This window comes from Onychomys torridus, chromosome 5, assembly GCF_903995425.1.
Source record: "Onychomys torridus chromosome 5, mOncTor1.1, whole genome shotgun sequence".
NCBI classification, from domain to species: Eukaryota; Metazoa; Chordata; class Mammalia; order Rodentia; family Cricetidae; genus Onychomys; species Onychomys torridus.
The window spans coordinates 101391629-101413123 of NC_050447.1; the positions used below are offsets into that span (position 1 = coordinate 101391629).

At 36.4% G+C, this 21495-nt stretch overlaps 1 protein-coding gene across 1 annotated transcript; it reads right to left on the reverse strand.

Annotated features, from left to right (window-relative positions):
• Positions 1–2385: 2385 nt before the first annotated feature.
• On the reverse strand, positions 2386–21189 carry LOC118584646 (prolactin-2B1-like). Its single transcript, XM_036188907.1, has 5 exons — positions 21096–21189; positions 8334–8512; positions 5229–5336; positions 4010–4189; positions 2386–2571 (listed from the first exon to the last, which is right to left on the reverse strand). The coding sequence occupies exons 1-5, from the start codon at positions 21187–21189 to the stop codon at positions 2386–2388; spliced, it is 747 nt and encodes a 248-aa protein (XP_036044800.1).
• Positions 21190–21495: the final 306 nt, after the last annotated feature.

Below are 21495 nucleotides of genomic sequence, written 5' to 3' on the forward strand. Positions count from 1 at the left end.
TTACTTTAATGTTTGCTGTTGATTTGTCATGTATTGCTATTATTATTTTTAAGTATGTTTGCCTGGGTTTCTGGAATTTTATTAGGAAGAGCTGTTGAATATTTCCTGAAGCCTATAACTTTCCTTTGAGATGTTCATGTGATTTATGACTTGTTATCTATTTACTAACTGCATTATATTATTTATTCCCTTCTGTTAAACAGTCATTGCGCATTTACAATGACAATCACTTGATCATAGTCAATGATCATTTTACTGTGTTCTTTCATTCAGTTCAGAAGGATTTTTTTTTTTTAGGTTATATGGGGTTTTTTTTGTTTGTTTTGATATCGGGGTCATGTTGACTTGGTAGAATGAGTATTATAGTGATCCTCAACTTTGTAATTTTATGGAAGAGTTAAAGGATCATTAGTGTTAGCTCTGCTTCAATATTTGGTAGACTTCAGCAGTATACTAGAATCCAGTAATGTACTAGCACTCTCTCTTTCTCTCTCTCTCTCTCTCTCTCTCTCTCTCTCTCTCTCTCTCTCTCTCTCTCTCTCTCTGCTCTGTGTGTGTGTGTGTGTGTGTGTGTGTGTGTGTGTGTGTGTGTGTGTGTGTGTGTGTGTGTGTGTGTGTGTGTAAACTGCTTGATTGAGCAACCATTAACAGCAGATCTACTAGGCCTGGGATGTCTTTAGACAAAGTCTTCCTGTCTTCCCTTTGATTTATCTGTCCTTTGTTCTAGTCTTATGTTCTGAAGTCTATTGGATTTATTCCTTCAGAAACTAGTGACCCACCAATGCCCCAGAGTTTCCCATATCCTTCATTTCTTTGCTTCTTTGCCCTTTAAACTATCTACATTTATTTTATGTTAGAGTGATATTATGATAGTTGCATATGTTCCTGGTTTTTTTTTCTAATAGTCCCCAATCCCACAACCTAACAACCAGATCATGATTTTTTTTTATTCATGAGTCTAGACATATATTATTCTTGGAATAGATTGGGCTACTTTCCCACTGTCTCATGGAAGAAATACAAACTTTCAAAATTAATGTGCATCATGCTCTAGAATGTAATGATTATCCTCACTATGTGTTTCTCCATTGTCATCATGTAGTGATGTATGCAGCCTAAAATAATAAGTGATGTCAAATATGTGCTTAAAATAGCATGTTACTTATTGATTTCTTATAGTGTTACATAGTCACAAAAAATGTAGCTTCTTTTGTTGATTATTTGGGATATACATGCATTATAGATTGTAGATTAATTGATACACATTCTGTGTTTCTCATTTATCTAAATGTATTCTAAAATACCCTCAAAATCGTATCTCATGATCAACCCAATGAATAAATTGGCTGCAAAAATGAACAAAAATACCCCAAACCATGAAGTACAAATGAAGGCAGTTTTCTCACATAGTGAAGGAAGAAAGAACAGAGACTAGAGGGACCATCACATTTGACACAACTCTTCTGCAGATAAAGACACTGATTATACGGAGTTGTTCAAGTATGTGGTTTTAGGAAACCAGCAGTGTACCCCAGGAGAGGCATTTACTACTTCCAAATAATATATTTTGAGCCATATTAGAAATAAGTCTTTGCTATTTTGTCATAAGTCACTAATGGCATAATTTTTTCTGTCTTCTAATTTCTAAGTCAAAAAATACAAAGGAATGCAAAATCCAGAATGGGGGAGAAACATTGTAGGATCTGTTCATCTCTGTCTTCCCTGCTATTTTACTTCAACCACTTGAGAGTGATGGAGAAGTACTAAAAAATGTCAATGTGAACAAAAGTTGATATAAGCCTGGAAAAATCCTGCTCTACCAAGAGTGAATCAAACATCTGGAATTTGTCTAAGATGATGCTCAGGAGACAAAAATTCAGAGGAACATGATTGAAGACAGTTGGAGATAATTTGAGAGCCATTTCTTGCTTGTGTTCCAAAACACTTCTGATTACTGAATAATTTCACAGTACTTAGACAATGCAAATACATACGACCTGTATTGTCAGTTATTATACTTCTAAAAGTCCGATAAAGATGGCTTGGCATTCAAGCTCAAACTGCCAAATTCATGCTTTTTGATAGATTTTAGGGTCTGTGTAACGGTAACATTATTTTTTGATTCTAACAATTTTACATATAACAATAATATTCTTGGAGTCTGAAGTAGTTGGATAATGTATTAGTTAGGTGCTTAACTTCTGTTGTTTCTGAAATGTTTTGATTTTGCATGAAATCAGCAAAAGAAATTTGTACCAATTGACAAAGACTTTAGAACTTCCAAATAGTTTTTATTTTTAAAGAAGAGAGGGGAAAATTCAAAGAGAGCTTTGCATTATTGTCTTATCAAGGGGCATCTCAGAAGCAGATGGTATAAATTTGCTGTTAGCAGTCATTTTCATGGGTGATTCGGTACTTGAGGACCTCGAGAAAAGTATTTATTCTGTGGCAATCTTTGAGCAGGCAGCGGAACAGGTTATAGAAGGTAAAACAGCGAACATCTTCATTGCTTGACTGTAAGGATGTCAGCCCAGACCAGACAATGTAGCTCTCATTAGCATTTTCTCCAATCTGAACATAATCATCAAAGGGATAGTCATCCACGTATTAATTATACTTTAATATTTTACATGCATATTTGTTATAAATATAGATTTGTGAAAGTACTTACATTGTCAAAATTATAAAATAAACACAGATTTTTACGGAGATAATTCACTGAACCTCTAATGAATACATTTTCTGGCACATGTGGAATTCCTAACTAAATGTTTCTTCCAGGAGCTGATAGATGGATAACCAGCAAGTGGCTCCTTAATTTTTGACATAGGTGCCAAAGGTAGAATGGAAGAACAAGTTTAATTTTAATTATTGAACAAACTTTGTGTTTCCTCAGTGTAGACTCAGTCTTATTTTTTTCTACTTCATGGAATTTGACATTAAACCAATTTCCCTTCTGATTTTCAATCTAATTAGTTCTTCAAATAATGTGTGCCCAATAGAGCCCAGAACAAATAAGAATTGCTTTGGATGGTCCAAAAGGCAATATTCAAGGGATGACTATGATAGATATGCTAAGGTAGTTAGGTATCTGTCTTTTCACCCAGGAAAGGTGCTACAAAATGAGAAAAATCTGGTTTCTTTTGATATCCCTGGGTAAGAGATTCTGAGTAAAGTATATTTTAGAGGTGTGGTCTTGCTAGTACCCCATTTAACTGCAAGGCTATAACAGATATGAATGCCTACATTTTCTGTTTTCAAGATTTTGCTTCTTTCTTTTTTTTTTTTTGAGATAATATATTTACACCATTTCTCCCTTTCTTTCCTCCTTCCAAATCCTCTCATATGCTATTTCTTGTTATTTTTTAAATTCATGGACTCTTTCTTAATTATTGTTACATGCACACACTTACATGTATTTACCTATATAGTCCTGTATATAACATGATCAGTCTGTAATGTTACTCATATGCATGTTTTCAGTGCTGACTGTTTGGTATTGGAAAAGCAATTGATGGACTTTTCCTTAGCAAAGCCTATTTCTCCTACTTTCAACATTCCTTACTTGCCTATAGTTCTTTGTGCAGGATTGAGGCCTCACAGACCTTCCCCTGAAGCCCTGACCACTTTGGTATGACTATGGGGATTGACCTTGTTCATCTTATGTTTAGGAAGTCAAGTTGGTAAGACTCTATGGATGAAGCTTCTGACATTCCTAGGAAACATATCCTTATACAAACTCCCTGATCTTATGGTTCTTAAATCTGTTCTTCTCATCTTCTGCAAGGTTCCCTGAATCTTAGATGTGTAAATATTTTGCAGATGTATCCATTGGAATTGGACTTCACAACTCTTCATTTTGACTGTTTGTGGTTTTCTGTAAGTCTGTATGAACTACATTGCTTTTTAATTAATTTTTGCAATGTAAAACATTTAAAATATATTAGCCATTCCAAAGAACATCTCATGTAAGCATGAAGAAAACAAGAAGTGTCAGCAGACTGCTTACCTCATTGAGCATTATTTTAATTCCCTCCGTGAGGTCTTCAAGTTTTGCCTTGATCTGTTCGGTTTTGCAGAGAATAGAATGAGGATCTCCTTGCATGACAGATATTTCATTCACAAGATGATGCAGAGGGTCGGCCCAGGAATACAGTAGATTGTATACCATTTGCAGTAGTACTTCTGGCTAAGTAACCATAATTTAACAATAATGTTAAAATAAATGAAATGTAATAGGATTAGATAAAGGGAGTTTTGCTAAAAAAAAAAAAGACTATAAAATTTCTGTAGCTACTCATATTATTTTATAGATTATATATTTGTAAACGTGAAAAATGTAGCCATTGACATTTGTTATGGAATTTTGTTCAACATTACACTCAGAACTGTCAGTAGAGTCCTCTATGAAATTTCTACAAAATAATCCCTCTCAATAAATGAGTTTTGTTGTTCAAACTCCCACTGTTAATGTTTTCTTTATTTTTCTTCATTTATATCATAATTGTTTAAATGAGAATTGTAGATGTACATTAAGTAAAGTAGGATGAATTGTACTGCATGGATGTGTAGGGATATATAGTAATGTCTGACTCACCCTGAGATAAGTTATGGCAAGAAATCATATATGAGAGATGATGACAATTGTAAATTGGAGTTGATGTAATATATTGACTTGCCATCATACAGAAAGGACAATTTTACCCTGAGTAATAAAGTAAAGTGTTCATTGGACTCTTTTCTCAGGTGGTTTTCAGTTACAAAGTAAAAGTAGAACAAGCAGTTAGGAATTAACACATAGCAAAAGAAAAGAGAGCAGAACCAGGAACTATTTAACAGTGAGAAATTAACCAGTCAGTATCTGCTGTGTTGCCAATTTGGGGTCCATCAGTAACTGTGAGAAATATAACTGTTGAATTGTATTTTGCCTTCATTATATCAATGAATATTCAACCATGAATGTTAATGTCAATTCAAACTTTCCTACAGACTAATAAGTACAAGTCCAAGGGTTCACAGTGGTAAAAGGATCTTCTCCACGTAAAATTGTGGATCATCTAAAACACCACTTATCATATTTCACTTATAATTTATTAACCATGTTATATGATCTCTTTATTGCTCAGATGATAACCATTGTAGTGCCTTTGATCACCTCCACTATGTGTAGAAATGCTATATTGCTTCAATTGTTCTGGGAAAGAAATACAAAAGAGTTAAAAACTTACATTGCTTTTTAGAACTTGCTCCTTGTTTACTGGAGTATCAAAATGATCAGTAGGGCAGATGTCAGGGACCCTATCATTATACCTCTTGCCGTGGGCATATTGTTTATCCTGAAAATGATGAAATATTAAATAAGTTAGAGAATTATATGAATGAGCCATTGACCCAAATTCTGATGTATTTGATAGATATTTAATTTAAACTCAACAAAAAAGAATTGATACTTAGTAATGTAAACCTAGCCAACTATTTGTGGATGGAGATGTCATAGAACCTACTACGGCCAGTTCTTTAAAAAATACATTCTGTAGCTGTATTCTAAATAAATATAATTCTACTCACAGATGAGAATAATCTCACCCCTCACCAAAGAAAGTTTTTCTTGAAACAGATGGAGACCATTATAGAGAAACACAACTGGTCAAAATGCAGAGAATAAGTGGCTTTGAGGTTCCCAACCCCAACTAATATATCTTTAATGCAATTCTTAAATCTAAACTCAGAGAAACTCTCAAAGGGGGAATGGGAAGAAAGCTTGTAAAAGTTCCAGGAAACATGATGAAAGATAGCTTCCCTTAGACCTGATAGGTAAAGTGAACCTATGAATTTTCAAAAATATGGCTGACTAAACAAGACCAGCATAGTAATAATACTGGTTGACATGTTAATGTAAACAGGAGAAATTTCACATAGTCCTATCCTTAGATGAAGAGCTACAAAGGTTTCATGGCTGCTGAGAGAGGGCAAATCAATTGCTTCCTGGGATGAATGAACACACACGTTGTCTAACTCTAGTTAGTCAGCCATAGATAAACACACATATTCAAAGGAAAATGTGGACATACATATGCATACAAACACATACATACATACATATAAACATATACATACATAAATATTTGACAGCAATAATATGAGACTATGAGTTTGTGATAGGAGGATACTGGAAAATTAAGTGAGGAAAGGGAAGGGTGATACTCTCATAGATGCAGCATTCATGTATGAAATTCTAAAAGAAAATCAAATTTTTATTGAAAAAATTTGAAATTATTAGGATAAGGACTCTTTTACTTATATTTTAAAACTGGATCTATAGTCTTATTTTTTCCACCCAATTAACCCTCAAATATCCCAACTTCCTCCTTTCTTTGTTATTCTCAGACTTTCTAAAATTTCTGCAAGCTAATGCCCAAAACAGCAAAACTACAAAATACTAAGTATTGCATCATCTCTGTCTGGCTTTTGTGGCAAATGCCATAGTAACTAAGTGTGTATATTTTCTAGCTTATTATGTTAGACATCTTAATATTATAACTTTTCTTGCTAATACTTCTACATCTTTACAACTGTCATTTACCAATATTGTGAATTCAGAGTGCTGTTTTGCTGATTGCACCAAGTCAAAAAGCCCTTGGAATAGTATTATTGGAAATAAGAAGCTAAGAGCTAATTAAGATAGAAAACTGGCATTTCTACTTATCAATATTTGTTCATTAATTTGCTACAACACATTTATTGCTTAAAATCATTATGTAAAACTATTCTTGCTGAAGTTTTTAATAGTTTGAAAGGATACTTAGGATGATTTCAAATATTCAAGTTATCCCATGAAACGGGAACGGAAAAAACAATGGTGTATAAAATGAATGTTAGGAGTGTGTGTGTGTGTGTGTGTGTGTGTGTGTGTGTGTGTGTGTGCCATGCAAACTTGAGTCACATTCTCACATGTCCATTGATGTATTATGGAAGTGCTCATTGATTGTTTTAAAATGGGTAGCATAATATGCAGCTTTTAACATGTCTGAATCAGGAAGGAAGGGCATAATCCTACCTCAACACCAGAACTCCTTGTTACAAACACACGAATTTAAATTGTTTAAAAATGATTCAATGTGCCAGGCGGTGGTGGTACATGCCTTTAATCCCAGCATTCGGGAGGCAGAGCCAGGTGGATCTCTGTGAGTTCGAGGCCAGCCTGAGATCCAAGACAGACACCAAAACTATACAGAGAAACCCTGTCTCGAATCATAAAATAACACACTGAAAACTTCTCCTACTGATAACCTGTGTCTGTTGCTCTACTGTTGGCAGCTCCCTGGAAAGCACTCCTCCTTTATTGGCTATCTATATAACCCAAAGTCAAGAATACCAGCAGAAGCCAAACCACTAAATCCGGAGTTCTCAGTCTGTGAGTCTCAACCCCATCATGGGTCACATGTCAGATATTCTACATATCAGATATTAAAATTGCAATTCCTAATAGTAGCAAAATTACAGTTGTGAAGTAGCAATGCAATAATATTATGGTTTGGGGTCAGCACCACAGGAGGAACTGTATTAAAGAGTTGAAGCATTAGGAAGATTGAGAATTACTGCACTAAATAAAGGAATAAAAAAAAATCACACATTTTTCTTAGCCATACATTTCATGGCTTTATGTCACAGGTGTAAATTAAAATTCAAAAATAGAGAAAAATATTAATTCATGTGAAGAAATATCTGAAATTTCTTGAGAATGTCCTTTTCTCCTGTTAAAATGTTTAGTAGTTAGTTGCTGGGTGGTGGTGGCACACACTTCTTTTTTCATTTTTCTTTATTAAGACCCCCCTCCTTCCTCCTTCCACCTCCCAGCCCTCTATCCCAAGCCACCCCACATCCCCACATCCCCCAAAGTGAGGTCTCCCATGGGGAGTCATCAGAGCCCATCACACTGAGCCTAGGCAGGTCCAAGCCCCTTCCCACTGCACCAAGGCTGTGCAAGGGGTCACACCAGAGGCACCAGATTCCAGAAGCCTGCCCATAGACCGGGGACAGATCCTTATAATCCCAGCACTTGGGAGGCAGATGCAGGCAGATCTCTGTGAGTTTGAGGCCATCCTGGTCTACAAAGCAAGTTCCAGGAAAGGCACAAAGCTACATAGAGAAACCCTGTCTTGAACCCCCACACACAAAAAAAAGAGTTTAGTAGCTGCTGATTTTTTCTCCCTGTGATGGTATATTGTTTGAAATTTGGGTCATTATGCTTCCCACTTTAGTCTATACTACATCCCAACTGGTAGCATGAAGGCCTATTTTCAAAAGAAGCCTTAAGTCAGAGAGGTACTTACAAATTCAGTGAATATTTCTCCAGCTTGGATACTGATCATATAAGACATAAAGGTGGCCAATTTTAAGAGTCTTTCTAAGGACTTCTGAATATCTTGATCCTTCTTGACACAGGTGGGTGCAGAGGCTGCCTTCTCCCACAAGAGCAGGTTGGACACTAGGAACAGGAGCAGTATCCTTGCTAAAGGAGAAGAGAAGCCACTCTGAGATCTCTTTCTCTGAGGTTGTCAACAATCACCCTGTCAATGGAAGCCTTACCTCAGTGGCATCTTTTACACAGTTTGGTAGTTTTAGATGTGCCAAGTAATAAGCATCTTCCACTGTGCAAATTTAGTTAAGTAAATACATTTGCACAGATTTCAATTTTGAAATATGACTAAGATAATGATTTTTTAGTGTTATTTACAGACATGTTTTTGTTTATCCTAACATTTGGAGCTTAACATAAATAAAGTCATATTTTTTCTGATCATTTAAAGTCTTGCAGATTTCTTTTCATTTTGAGTAATAAGACAAATAAACATGGTTTTTTTGTTTTTTTTTTTTTTTTTTTTTGTAGTTCAGTGCCTAATGCTAGCATATTTGACCTTAATCTGACAAAGGCAACATACACAGGTTTGCTTTATTTTCATTATTCCTGAAAAATACATTATTTTCCTTTTTAATAACATTGATGATGAGAATGTTGTCATAAATATGATGCCACTGCCTGAAATTGCAAACTCAACTCCAAAATGTCATGTATTTATTTCTTTGCAAAATATTTCAGACATTTTCCTCTCAGTTTGATGTTTACATAAGCCTGTAAACAGGCTTGGCAACATAGTTATAATGAAAACATAAATAATAAATAGACTGTATTTGTAGCTCATGTGATTCTTTAGTAATTCTATTATTAGAAAATTTAGAAGGCAACACACACACACACACACACTCACACACACACACACTGAGGACTTTGCATCTTCTCTAAGGCTTTGTGTTGTCAAGGGTTGTCATCATTACATGTAAAGACCTACACATCGTTCTTGGTGATATGTTACTGGCTCCAGGGAATTTGATTTTATCTATTTTCTCTGCTCTGTAAAACAGATACCTTTAAATGATTTTGCCATGTGTTGGTTTTGTCAGTTTCCCTTACATGTGTTCTTTACATAAAGAACCACAGAACTGTAACACATCAATAGCTTACAACAGGGTGATACATCATGCAATTATCAAATTAAAAGGCTATCTATTTTGATGGATACAAGTCTGAAACAAATTATGTTATAAGATGTGACTCTTATGACTATATATTTTAATAGAAACTGTGTTAATATTAGTGGTAATTCCCAACACAACCTTAAAAATATGGTAGGGGGATTTCACAGAAAACGTCTACACCCAAATCCTTTAGAATGTCTAAATATATTGAAAAGTTGTACAAAATATGGATAACAATCAATTCTATATACAAAGTAAAGATATTGTCAAACAATTCATATTACTACATGTTTTCAAAAATATACATGCCTTCCTAAATTTACTTTAAGAGTGATATGCATATATATTAAAATATGTATATGTACATTCCACCCATTCATCAACTGAAGAATTTTCACAATCTAAGAAGAAAAGAAGACTCATGTTTGTTTTTCTACTTCATAAAATCAAGTTCATAGTCATTACTAATTCATTTTTCTTGAAATATTAAAAATAGAAGCAAGTTAGCATTACTGTGAGGTTTTATTTACATCACTATTTTACTTGAATCTAATTGTCAAGGTACTTTAGTACCCATATGTGGTATGCTTGCCTACATCTCTCTCCTGAAGTAACAATTTAGTTACACTCATTCAAGGCAAAGAACTCACAGTCCAGACTCCAGAATTAGAATATGTCCCTTTCTTCTTTCCTAAGATACTATTAATTTGACCCATAGAATCTACTGCTCTCATTTTGTCTTAATGTATCCTTATCTGCAATTTTCACTTTTTGAGATGAATCATTTCCTGTTTTGGATATACCTTTTTCATGAAATATTCAGACAAATCCCTGCTCTCTAACCCTTAGACACAGGTAATGCCACCACCACCGCCACTTTGTATGTCATATCAGTTAAGACAAGAAAAAAATGTCTCTAGACATAGCTACATGTCTCTATGCTAAGATGACTCCCCTCTGAAACCCACTAATCCCAGAATGTATTTTCTTTTTAGAGCAGTGACCACAAAGCATATCTGAAGTCTATGTGGCTTTGCTTCTCCTTGTTTGGTATGAACAAATAACTAATTATCCCATATAGGGCAACAATTATAGCAATAAACAAACTGCCCAATAACATAATATCTAAGCATCTGTAGGGGAACTCAAATGAGGAGTTACTTACAAGAAAAAATCAAAGAGAATGACATCTCTGAGAAGTCACACCACAGCTTATCTGCTGACTCAGGAAATCTGCACCACTGTAGTCCTTCGTTCTGTTAGCTTTCCACCTCTTATATAGCAGAGCAGATAGTGCTAGAGGGCAGAAGGAAGTAACACCTGAAATCCAAATCAGGATCCCATGACCTTTCTCTGTTAGGGTCAGAGAGAGCAACCTAGTATTCGTGACCATAGACATAAGTGTATCTCCAGTGTTTATCTTATTTCCAGGGTTGTTACTAGTGTCCAAGATATGTTGTACATAAATTCAGCCATTTCTGGTTCATAAATAATGATGGGGTTTTTAATAATCAAATGGAAATCTATCCCCCAGACTTACATTATTTTCTTCAGGTTCTTGTATATTCCTATTACTTCATCTGCAATATTCTCTAACCTATTACTTCATCTGCAATATTCCCTAAACTAACCAGACATAGCAATAGTATTTATTCTGAACATTTTATGATTTGCAAGACTTTATTAATATTCATGGAATACTGTACATAGTTTCACTTGGTAGACAGTAAAGGGAGTAAGGTAAACACAGTTTAGAAGGCAACTGGTAGAAACATCACATCTATTGAACCAAACAACTGCAGAGGTCATCCTATTGGACTATTACCTTCTTAGACACAGATTTTTAAGCTGGGTAATACAAAGCACGGGTTCTATGATGCTGAGATGGTCTTAAATCCAATGAGAAAGTGTTTTGATGACATTATAACAGTTCTACCACTATTGGCCCAGTGGTACTTAGCTGGGTGTTCCATTATTTTATTGTGCAGATCTCACATTGACACTTTTTCTAGTAACTAGTATGGTTCATGTGGCATGATGAAGATTGCTTAGTCCTATGGAAATGTCCACTCATTTTCAGCCTAATTTATTCATAACATACAGAATGAATATGTAATATTAGCAATAAGTTCTTACCATTTAGTTCTGGCATACGCCAAAGTCATTGACAAGGCCACTATGGTTTTGAGTCCAAGGAGTCTACACCATTCAATAACTCAATGGAAGTTAGCCATTCTGGTCTCAAGATTTTTCAACATCCTAGTAGGCACCAGTGATATCTATTTCTACCATGAATTTTTCCTTCTTGAGCATTCTCAACTAGTATGAATATTATTCTTTCAGCATGAATTAAGCATGAAGGCAGTGGTTTTCAACCTGTAGATTATGATACCTTTAGGGGTTTAATGACCCTTTCACTGGGGTTCCATATTCTGCCTGTCAGATATGTGATTCATAACAGTAGCAAAGTTACAGTTATGAAGTAGCAACAAAAACAGTTTCATGGCTGGGGGTCACCACAACATGAGGAACTATATTAAAGGGTTGCAGCATTAGGAAGGTTGAGAACCACTGATCTAAGGAATTGGTTAAAGAAAAATTGAATGGCTGTAACAAATATGAACAGGGCTCATTGTTTCCCTTTTGTGTGTAAGGAATGATTTGGGTTACAATAAAATAAGGGAAGGTACTAACATATTTAGTTCTCAGTAATGCACTATTTATAGTTAACATGCATTATTAAATTAACTAACCTGGGCTCATAGGGGCTCACAGAGATTGAAATGACAACCAAGGAGCCTGCATGGGACTGACCTAGGCACTATGCATGTATATTGCAGTTGTATAGTTTGGTCCTCTTGTGAGACTCCTAACAGATGTAACAGAGGCTGTCTCCAACTTTTACTGGCTTTCGGGAACCTACTCCTCATACTGGGTCATCTCATACTGGTTGATAATACATACTCCTCATGATGGGTCTTACTACACGAGGAGGTGCTCAGTCTTACTGAAACTTGATATACCATATTTTGTTAATATTCATGGGAGCCCTGCCCTTTCCTAAACGGAAACAGAGGAGGAGTAGATTAGGGGGTGGGAATAGAAAAGGTGGGAGGCTTGGGAGGAGAGGAGGGAGAGTAAAATGTGGCCAAGGGTTTAAATAAATAAATAAATAAATAAATAAATAAATAAATAAATAAGTTTATAAAAAATATGCATTAACTTAACCTCATGTAGAATATCCCATGACACTGTTATCCATAGTCTATATTAAAAGCTTACCACAGAACTTGGAAGCATAGTACAGGTGGCATTGGGTTTGCAGGCATGGAAATACAAGACTATAGGGCTTGTTGATGCTTGCTTCAAAATTCTAGAATGTAACTGAGGGAGAGCAATATGTGGCAGGGTCATAGTCCCTTTGAGGTGCCTCTGAAAGGCCATTGTGAAGGCAAGCCCTAAGAAGTAGGACAATACCAAGCATATCAGAGATGTGAGGCTCCTGGATTGTCTGCTTAAAAAAAAAAAAAAAAAAATCAAGCATGGAGCAGATCCAACTGTGACAGAATTCATGTGCATAACAAACATCAGGGATGGTAGGGCAAGGCTAGCTACCTAAACATTTCTGAGCTCAGTTGCCTTTGTTAAATGCCACTGGCTTTCAGTCCTGTTTGGGTCCTACCATTCCTTGATATAGGCCCCAATACTCCCCTTTGGAGGAGGAATGTACATGGGAAGCCTGCATCTTGTTTCATTTTGGGATTTTTGTTTGGTTTGGTTTGGTTTTTATTATTTCACAGGCCCTCACTGTTGACCAAGTATCAGAAGTGATTTTAGATTTTGAACGGACAGGACTGCTAGAGAGTATTGGGACTCTTAGAGAAGTACTGAATAGATTTTATCTCATACGATAGTCTTGAGCTTTTGAGAGTGAGTGGTAATATACGATGCCTAAAAAGTTCTATGAATGAGTGTCAAATTGACAAAAGTTGATTGATTGTTGATCTAACAGTGCCTGTAATCAGATAATATAATCCTAGGAGATAGCTAGTTTGAAAGACATAGACAGGGATAACTGAGGTGGGAAAATGAACTCTAAATTTAAGTGGCAGCATTCCTTATATTGGGATCCAGATCTGAACAAAATGGCAACAGCCAGGTTAGCACTGCATTCATCTCCCACCACTTTCTGACTGAGGAAATGAAAGCAGCTGCTCAGTCTGTCCAATCATGGGGAACTGTGTCTCGATCCAATGCATTGCAATGCCAACTCTTGTTTCTGCAAACTACTTTTGTCAGATATTTTCTAATGTCAGTGACAACAGCAACTAATATAGCTGTAATTCCCTGTGACACATTAGCCTTCCTTACCTGCCAGCATGTCTACTAGGCCACCTTGATGGCTGGATGACAGCTGCTTCAACTGGCCAAGGGTTAGTGAGAAACAAGCCAAATCTCATCTAAACCACTCTTTCACCTCAGATTATTTCCTGGATCTGGCTGCACGCTGCCTGCAGTTACTGAACTTTTATCAGCCATGTTTGTTTCCTGATTTCACCCAGGGCAGGATGAACAAGATGCATACCCAAAGGCTTCCCCATCCTGCAAACACATTAGTTCAACTTACATTTGCCACACTGAGGTGATACTCTACACTCTAGTCACTTCGTGCTCCACAGAAGGACACCCACCCTGAGTACAGTCCCTTTTCATAAGGAAAGGCCACTGAATAAATTTCTGTGGTAGAGGTAACTGTCCACTGCTATATGACAAGCTTAGTCCTTTTCTTGTGCATTTTTTTGTCTCCTTATTCATGGTCTGCTTTTGCCCTCCTTGCTGCATTGAAGAAATCCTTTGAATTCATATTCACTTACCTGTAAGATTTAACAATGCACAATATTGGTGGTTAACAAATGTATAACATAACAGTGGGTCTGAGTTAATCTGCATGACCCTTACCTTCAAGCATCACTGACCATTGCTCAAAGACCTGCCTGAAGTGCTTTCTACCCACCTAGATGTTCTTCATCTACAGCAACCTGTCAAAAGTGTCATCCTGTCTTCTCAGAGAACTATCCAATAGACATTACTTCTTGAAGTCCATAAGCATCACATCTGACTCCCTTTCAAGCTTTAATGTCAATTATGCTTCAGTATTCAAGCCCTCCCCCGAGATGTCTTATAACATTTTTATTGCTGTGACTTGTTTTACCATTTTCCCATTCCAGCTAGAATGCTTTGGTATTTTATAAGCCCGATTCAATAAGAGTCACAATTACTCAGTTCTAGGAAATGCCTTCCTGTTTCTAGAGGGGTACGGTCCTGACAGGAGAAAGAATATTCGTATCATAACAGTTGGTGATTTGTGTATTCTTAAAACATTTTGCATTAGTTCATTGGTAGTTTCAAGTTTTGAACAATCCGTTTTAATCATATTCACCACAGTAGACACCACCTTCCCTATCCACCTAATACATGTCCTTAAAAAAAGAAAAGATATTTTTAAAACAGAAAAACAAAACACTTCAAGAGTAATTTCTCCTACCTAAAGTATTCATGATATTCATGGATATGTAGTTTGCCATTGGAGCACAATATCCTTACCAGAAGTAAGAGAAAACCGACCAATTGTTGATTAGTCTGCAGCTAGGGATGAAATTTTATGCCTAACTCCTCTCCCCATACTAGGGCCTAGTCTAACTTGGTCTTGCACAGGCCTTCTGCATTCTGAAATAATTAATGCGAGTTCACTTTGAAGCTCAACTTCCCATCTGTCTACAGAACATATTCCTTACAGTCATCCATCAGCTCTGGTTCCTACACTTGTTTTGTACCCCATCCTTTGCTCAATGATCCCTGAGTCTTAGGTGGTATATTTATTATACATCCCTTTCAGACTGATCATTGTATGTCTCTCTTTCTCTACTCCTTGACCAGTTGTAGGATACTGTGTTAATTATCATCTACTGCAAAAAGAAGCTTCTTAGATGGTGATTGAGAGATACATTAAACTAAGGTTATAAAATAAGTCATCAAGAGTAAGTTTAACACTCTTCCAATTTATCAACATGAAAGTAGTAGGTTTACCACTAGGGACTTGTCCTGTGTAGTTATAAGCTCCTGCTCTGATAACAGTACCAGATATGGGTTTCATCTAGCAGAATGGGACTTAAACCATTCAGGAAATAAGTACACCAATGGTATGTTTGCTGCTATTGCATCAACGGGCATTTTGGTCATTGCTATAGCTCCCAAGTTCACAGCTATGTATAAATGATTACTTTCTTGCTCTGATAGCTTGCCAACCACCTTCCAACACCAGAGAAGCTAGCCAGTAGGGGTGCAGCTTCCAGTTTTCTATCAGCTTGTTTTTGCCATGTGTAGATGTAACTCTTGTTAAATAAGAAACACAGAGCCAATTGCAAAGTTAAAAGCCAAGAGGTCAGAGCAATAGCTGAGAGCTGAAAACCTTACCCTTCACGGCTGCTCTGTCTTTCCTCTCTGCAAAAGGCCTATTTCCTGTGTCCTGTCTTTTATATAGAATTTCTGTTCTGCCTTCTCATTGGTTGGAAACCTAGCCACATGACCTCTTCGTCACTGCCTGTCTGTATAGACCTCCAGGTCTTCTATGGTTGGTATTGAGATTAAAGGTGTGTGTCGCCATGCTGACTGTATCCTTGAACACACAGAGATCCTGCCTAGATCTGCCTCCCAAGTGCTGGGATTAAAGGTGTGCACCACCACCGCCCAGCTTCTGCTATGGCTTGCTCTGACCCCAAGGCAACTTTATTAATATACAAATAAAATCACATTTCAGTACAAATAAAATATCACTATAGCCATGTTCTATGATTCACATATGTATTGTCCTCAGGAATAGTCTTACTATTAAGTTCTAGTGGTTAGCCAAGACCAGTGGTTGATTATGTTATTGTAATAGAATTTTCCAAACTTTAATAATTTTTTTGCAAAGTACCAGCCCTAAATTTCACCATTTTTTGATTTTCTATTCTTATTTCTATTGATTGCTACTATTGAGTTTGTTATTTTCTTGTTTCTCTTTTTTCTTATTTCCTTATAAAGGGATTTTAAACTTTTCCCCTTATTTATGCTATATGCTGTTATTTCATTACATCTGGGGATGTATACTGCTAATTTTGAAATAACACATTTTACATTTTACTGGCATTATCCACCTTCCTCCTTTTTATATTTTGCTCATTGTCAAAGATGTTTTTATAAGAGGACTGTTTCATCATTTATGCTTAGGTATATTTTTGTTGTATTTTGTTTATAGAATTTTGCCTCCCTTTCACAACAATGAGAACACCGTCTTTATGTGATTTCTATATGTCATACATAGACACTTATGATGATCATATTGTTTATTGTTAAGGTTTTCCACATGTTCTGGAACAGAACATGTCCTTCTACTCACTTCTCAATTTTCTGTTCCAATCACATTCAGTTCAGAGTGTCCACGCATTGCACAAGTACCAACACTTAATATTGTTCTATTATTTTCTCCAAGTGAAGATGGTGTGGTGAAACTAGTCACAGGATCCATTAGTTAATACTTTCAGTACTTAAATTATTATACCCTGTATCTTTTATTACCTCTCATGAATTTAATGTGTACATTGAAGATAGTTGGGCACATACCATCTGTGGTTCAAGAATAGCTTCTCTAAAGACCTAAGTTTAATTCCAACTACTGTTTAAACCATTGCTTCTGGCACAGGCCTGAAATCCAGAATATGAATGGTAGAAGAAATTTTTTATCCATTATACATTTTTATTAAGAATTTTTTGTCCATTCATTAGACATATCAATCATAGATCCCCCTTTTCCCTCCTCCCACCCCTCCAGTCTCCCCCCACCAACCCATCTGCCATTCTGTCTTAAGAGAAAAGAAACAGTATCACTTTCCCTTCTCCCTTTCTCCCCTCTAGCCCCATCCAGATATAGTCCTTTGAATTATTCCAATGCCCCCAGGTTTAACTTGATATCATCTTTTTCTTTTATTATCATAGTTATGCATACAAGCATGCCTATTCTTATGGAGTGTTCCATCAAAGACAAAGTAAGTCTTCTAGTCTAGAGGTCTTTAATCTTCCATGGGTTTTTTTCTTGCTGTTCTACAGGCATCCTCCCTCGTTACTCATTATCACCCATCAGTCTGATCTTAGTAGAAAAGTAGCCACATTGGCACTTGAGATATCGTCAATGATCTCATGAGTTGGGATATAGATTTTTCCACTTATGTATGCTGTTCAATTTCAAATTCTCATCTGTTACATTAATTGTAGATTTGTTTTTAGTATTTCTGAGTTTGCAAATGTTAGCATGACATAATGAAAAATTTCAAAGCATGGATCTGATTATTAAAGGCCCATATCTACTTTCTGAATATAATTGTGATTTGATATTAACATTAAAGCACTTAAGGATATTTTTAAATAGTTAAATAAAACTATAATAAAAAAGAATGCATTTTTGTTCAGGTCTTGTTTAGGCAACAGTGCTGAGGAGACTTTGTGAGTACAGCTTCTCTGATACTTCTAGGAGATGAAATCTGACAGTAGCCTTTCTGTTTCTCTGGCTCATAGAAATTTTGTTTTCCCTATTCTCCATTGATTCCTGAGTATTAATTTCAGTAGCCTGAGAGAGATTAGAGCTAAAAAGGAGGGGAGGGAATACATTTGAAGGAATAATATCTCAGTTTTTAACTGCATGGGAAACGATGTATCTCTACTACAATTGTTACATGTAAACAGAATTATATCTGAATTCCATGCCTGAATTCCATTCCTCCAATACTTATGTCTATCCAAGCATAATACAGTTTACCTTTTATATTGGAAGATACTAAGTTTGAGTGAGGGTCCTTGTGAGACACATACTATATAACAGAGCAGGAGAATACCACCTTTAAACATAAAACTAATAACAACTTAAGAGTTTATGCAAAATGAGAAACTTTGGATATAAATATGTTCACCCAGATCTGGGAATTTCTACATACAGATAAGGGTAGTAAACAGGATGTAGCCACAGGGCAAGCCTGGAACAACCAGATGCAGGAACCAGGTGAAATGACAAAGTTCTAAGGATAATAATGGGCCATTTACCTTCACTTAGGACAAGCAACAGCAGCTATCAAAACAAAGACAGCTGAATAGTAGTAAAGGATGCTCCTCAAGGTGAAGACTATTGACTCATTGGTAATAACATTTTTCCACATTCACTTTCATATCTTTGATAAATCTGATAATATGTTTGTTAGTTTATTGTGAGATATACTGCAAATTGACACATTTTATCATGGTAAGGAAACTGACAAAGCTGGTCTCAGGGATTTTCCACAATCAGGAAGCAGAGATACATAATGCTTTTTATCTACTTCCTTTGTCCTGTATATTTGGTCTGAGACACAGCCCATGAAATGGCTGATTCCCATGTGTGATGTGAGTCTTCTCTCCTATAGCCAGTTACAGAATCCCCCACACAGACACACACAAAGCTATTCCTCCTAGATAATTCTAGATATCAATTTGCCAACCTTTATTAACCATCATAAATCTAATCCTTCTCACATGATGTGTTGGTTTGAGTGAGTAATTTCCCTCATAATTTTTCATTATCTGAATGATTGCTAGCTTGTGGTGCAGCTTTGCTAAAGAGTGGATCCTTGGGGTGGATACTGAGACCTAAAGAAGCTTTGCCTGTTTCCATTTTTCCCTATATCATGTTTTCTGTTGTTGTTTTAAACTCACAGATTTCTGTACCTACTGCCATACTCCCTACTTGTTGACATGCCTCCATTCTAAAAACATGGAGTCTTATCCATATGAAACCATAAGCTGAAATATATCCCCCCTTCCTTATGTTGACTTTGGTGATGATATTTTACCACGACAACTGAACAGTGACTAATAGAATGACATAAACACATGCCATTTTAAAACAAGAATTTTTACCCCCTTCCTCATAAGCTAAACTTGTCATAACACATAATCCACTTAGGCCATTACTGTATCCCCAAATTCTTTCATAGTATCAATATTATTCACAAAGTCCACTGTCTCTTTTGAGACAAAGGACAATCTCCTAACTGTAAAATTCCATAAAATTCAACTAAGATATGTAGTTCCAATATATAATATAACAAAAGAAATAGTGCAATTGTAACAGGAAAGAATGGGGACATACCAAGGGTTATTACACCAAAAACACTTTGAATCCTTAGACAACTAAGCAGCAAATCCTCCCACTCCAAATGTAGTATCTGTGGCTCATGATGGAATTATTCTGGCTCTAAGGGGCTTGGAGAGCCCAGTCTCTCAATATCCACTGGATACAGTATCAGGCTTTTCCATTAGGCTGCTTGTTCCATGACTTCATGACTGTAGCATTTCTCAGTGTAGTATTTCTCTGCTCTTAATATCTCAAAAAGCTTGAGGTCCCTATTGCAATGTTGGTTTCACCTGCATCACTTCACAGAATGTCATGCCATGTCCTTCTTTCAGGGAGTCAAACATGCTACAAGTTGCCCTCCCTTTATGACTTCTTGGAATCTGAAGACCATCTTCAAGGAGCCTTACTATCTTGTGTTTGTCTTGCCTACAAAACTAATGCCACATGTATGTTTCTTTCATGTTCTTTGGTGAGACTGAGATATAACTGGTCCCTATTGGACCTCGTTTTTCTAGGCTACTTCATAGCAGCCTGGTGATAGTGAATAATATCCATAACAAAGGCATACTATCTAGAGCTAATGAATTAGGTAAAATGGGCCAGTGAAAAAAAAACACCCTGGCCCTGAGATCAGAGCCAAGGAAGCACACCTTGCCCCTAACCAACTCAGGACTTGAAATTCAGCCAATTCCTGAGCATGAAAATCAACCAATCTCTAAGCTTGTCCCAAGCTCAGGACTTGAGATCCTGCCAATCTTCACCCTGAAAATCTTCACCCTGGAAAGTTCCACCCATAAGAATCGTTATATAAGGCCTGTACCTGTTTGGTTCCAGACTGCCTTTTTCCACCCTCAAAGAAGCTACCATTTTCCTGGATTCCTCCCTCCCAATAAATATCTCTAGTGAGGTTTGTTGTAATTACTTCTTTTGCCTTAGAGGAACAGAGCAGAGCTGTAACAACTTTTGCTGTAGCAGAGCAGAGCTGTAACGGCTCTCACTGGAGTGGAGTGGAACTGCTACATTTCCTGAGAGAAACTTTCCCTCAGTAAAACAGAGTGTAACAACCTTCACCAGAGTGGAGTGGAGCAAATCAGGGCTAGAGCAAAGTGGAACTATAACACTTTGCCTGAGGAAACCTTCCCTTGCTGAAACAGAGTTGTTACCCTCTAGGGGAGCCGAAGGGAGTTAGAACATATCTCTGGAGCTGAGCTGTAACAATCTCACTGGGCAAACTCTTCCTGGAGGAGCAGAGTTCTTATACTTTCATTAGGGAAACCTTTCCTGGAACAAGGGCTGTAACACTTTTCTGGGGAAAACTGTCCCTCACTGGAACAAAACTGTAACACTTCTACTAGGATACCTTTCCCTTCATAGCTGTAGGTATTCTTTGGCTTCCAACTGCCAGGATACTTTTCTTTCAGAGCTGTAGGTATTCCCTGGTTTCCAATTGCCATAGTACCTTTCTATCAGAGTTGTAAAACACACATAACTAAATTCATGCCTGGAGTATACCTTGTTTTATACCACATTGTTATTGGGAAGAAACAAGTGAAACTAGCATTCAGAACTTTTCATGACTTAACTCTTTAATTTTTGTCTAGTTTCTAGATTCCTAATAGATGCTGATTTTCAACCTAAATTGTACTTTTATATTTGTTTGTAGCCATGAAAGCATGACCTCAAAGATTTTGATGATGGTCTGTAAAGCTTTATATTATATAACAGTAACATGAAATATCAAATAGAGTTGGAAAATCAGA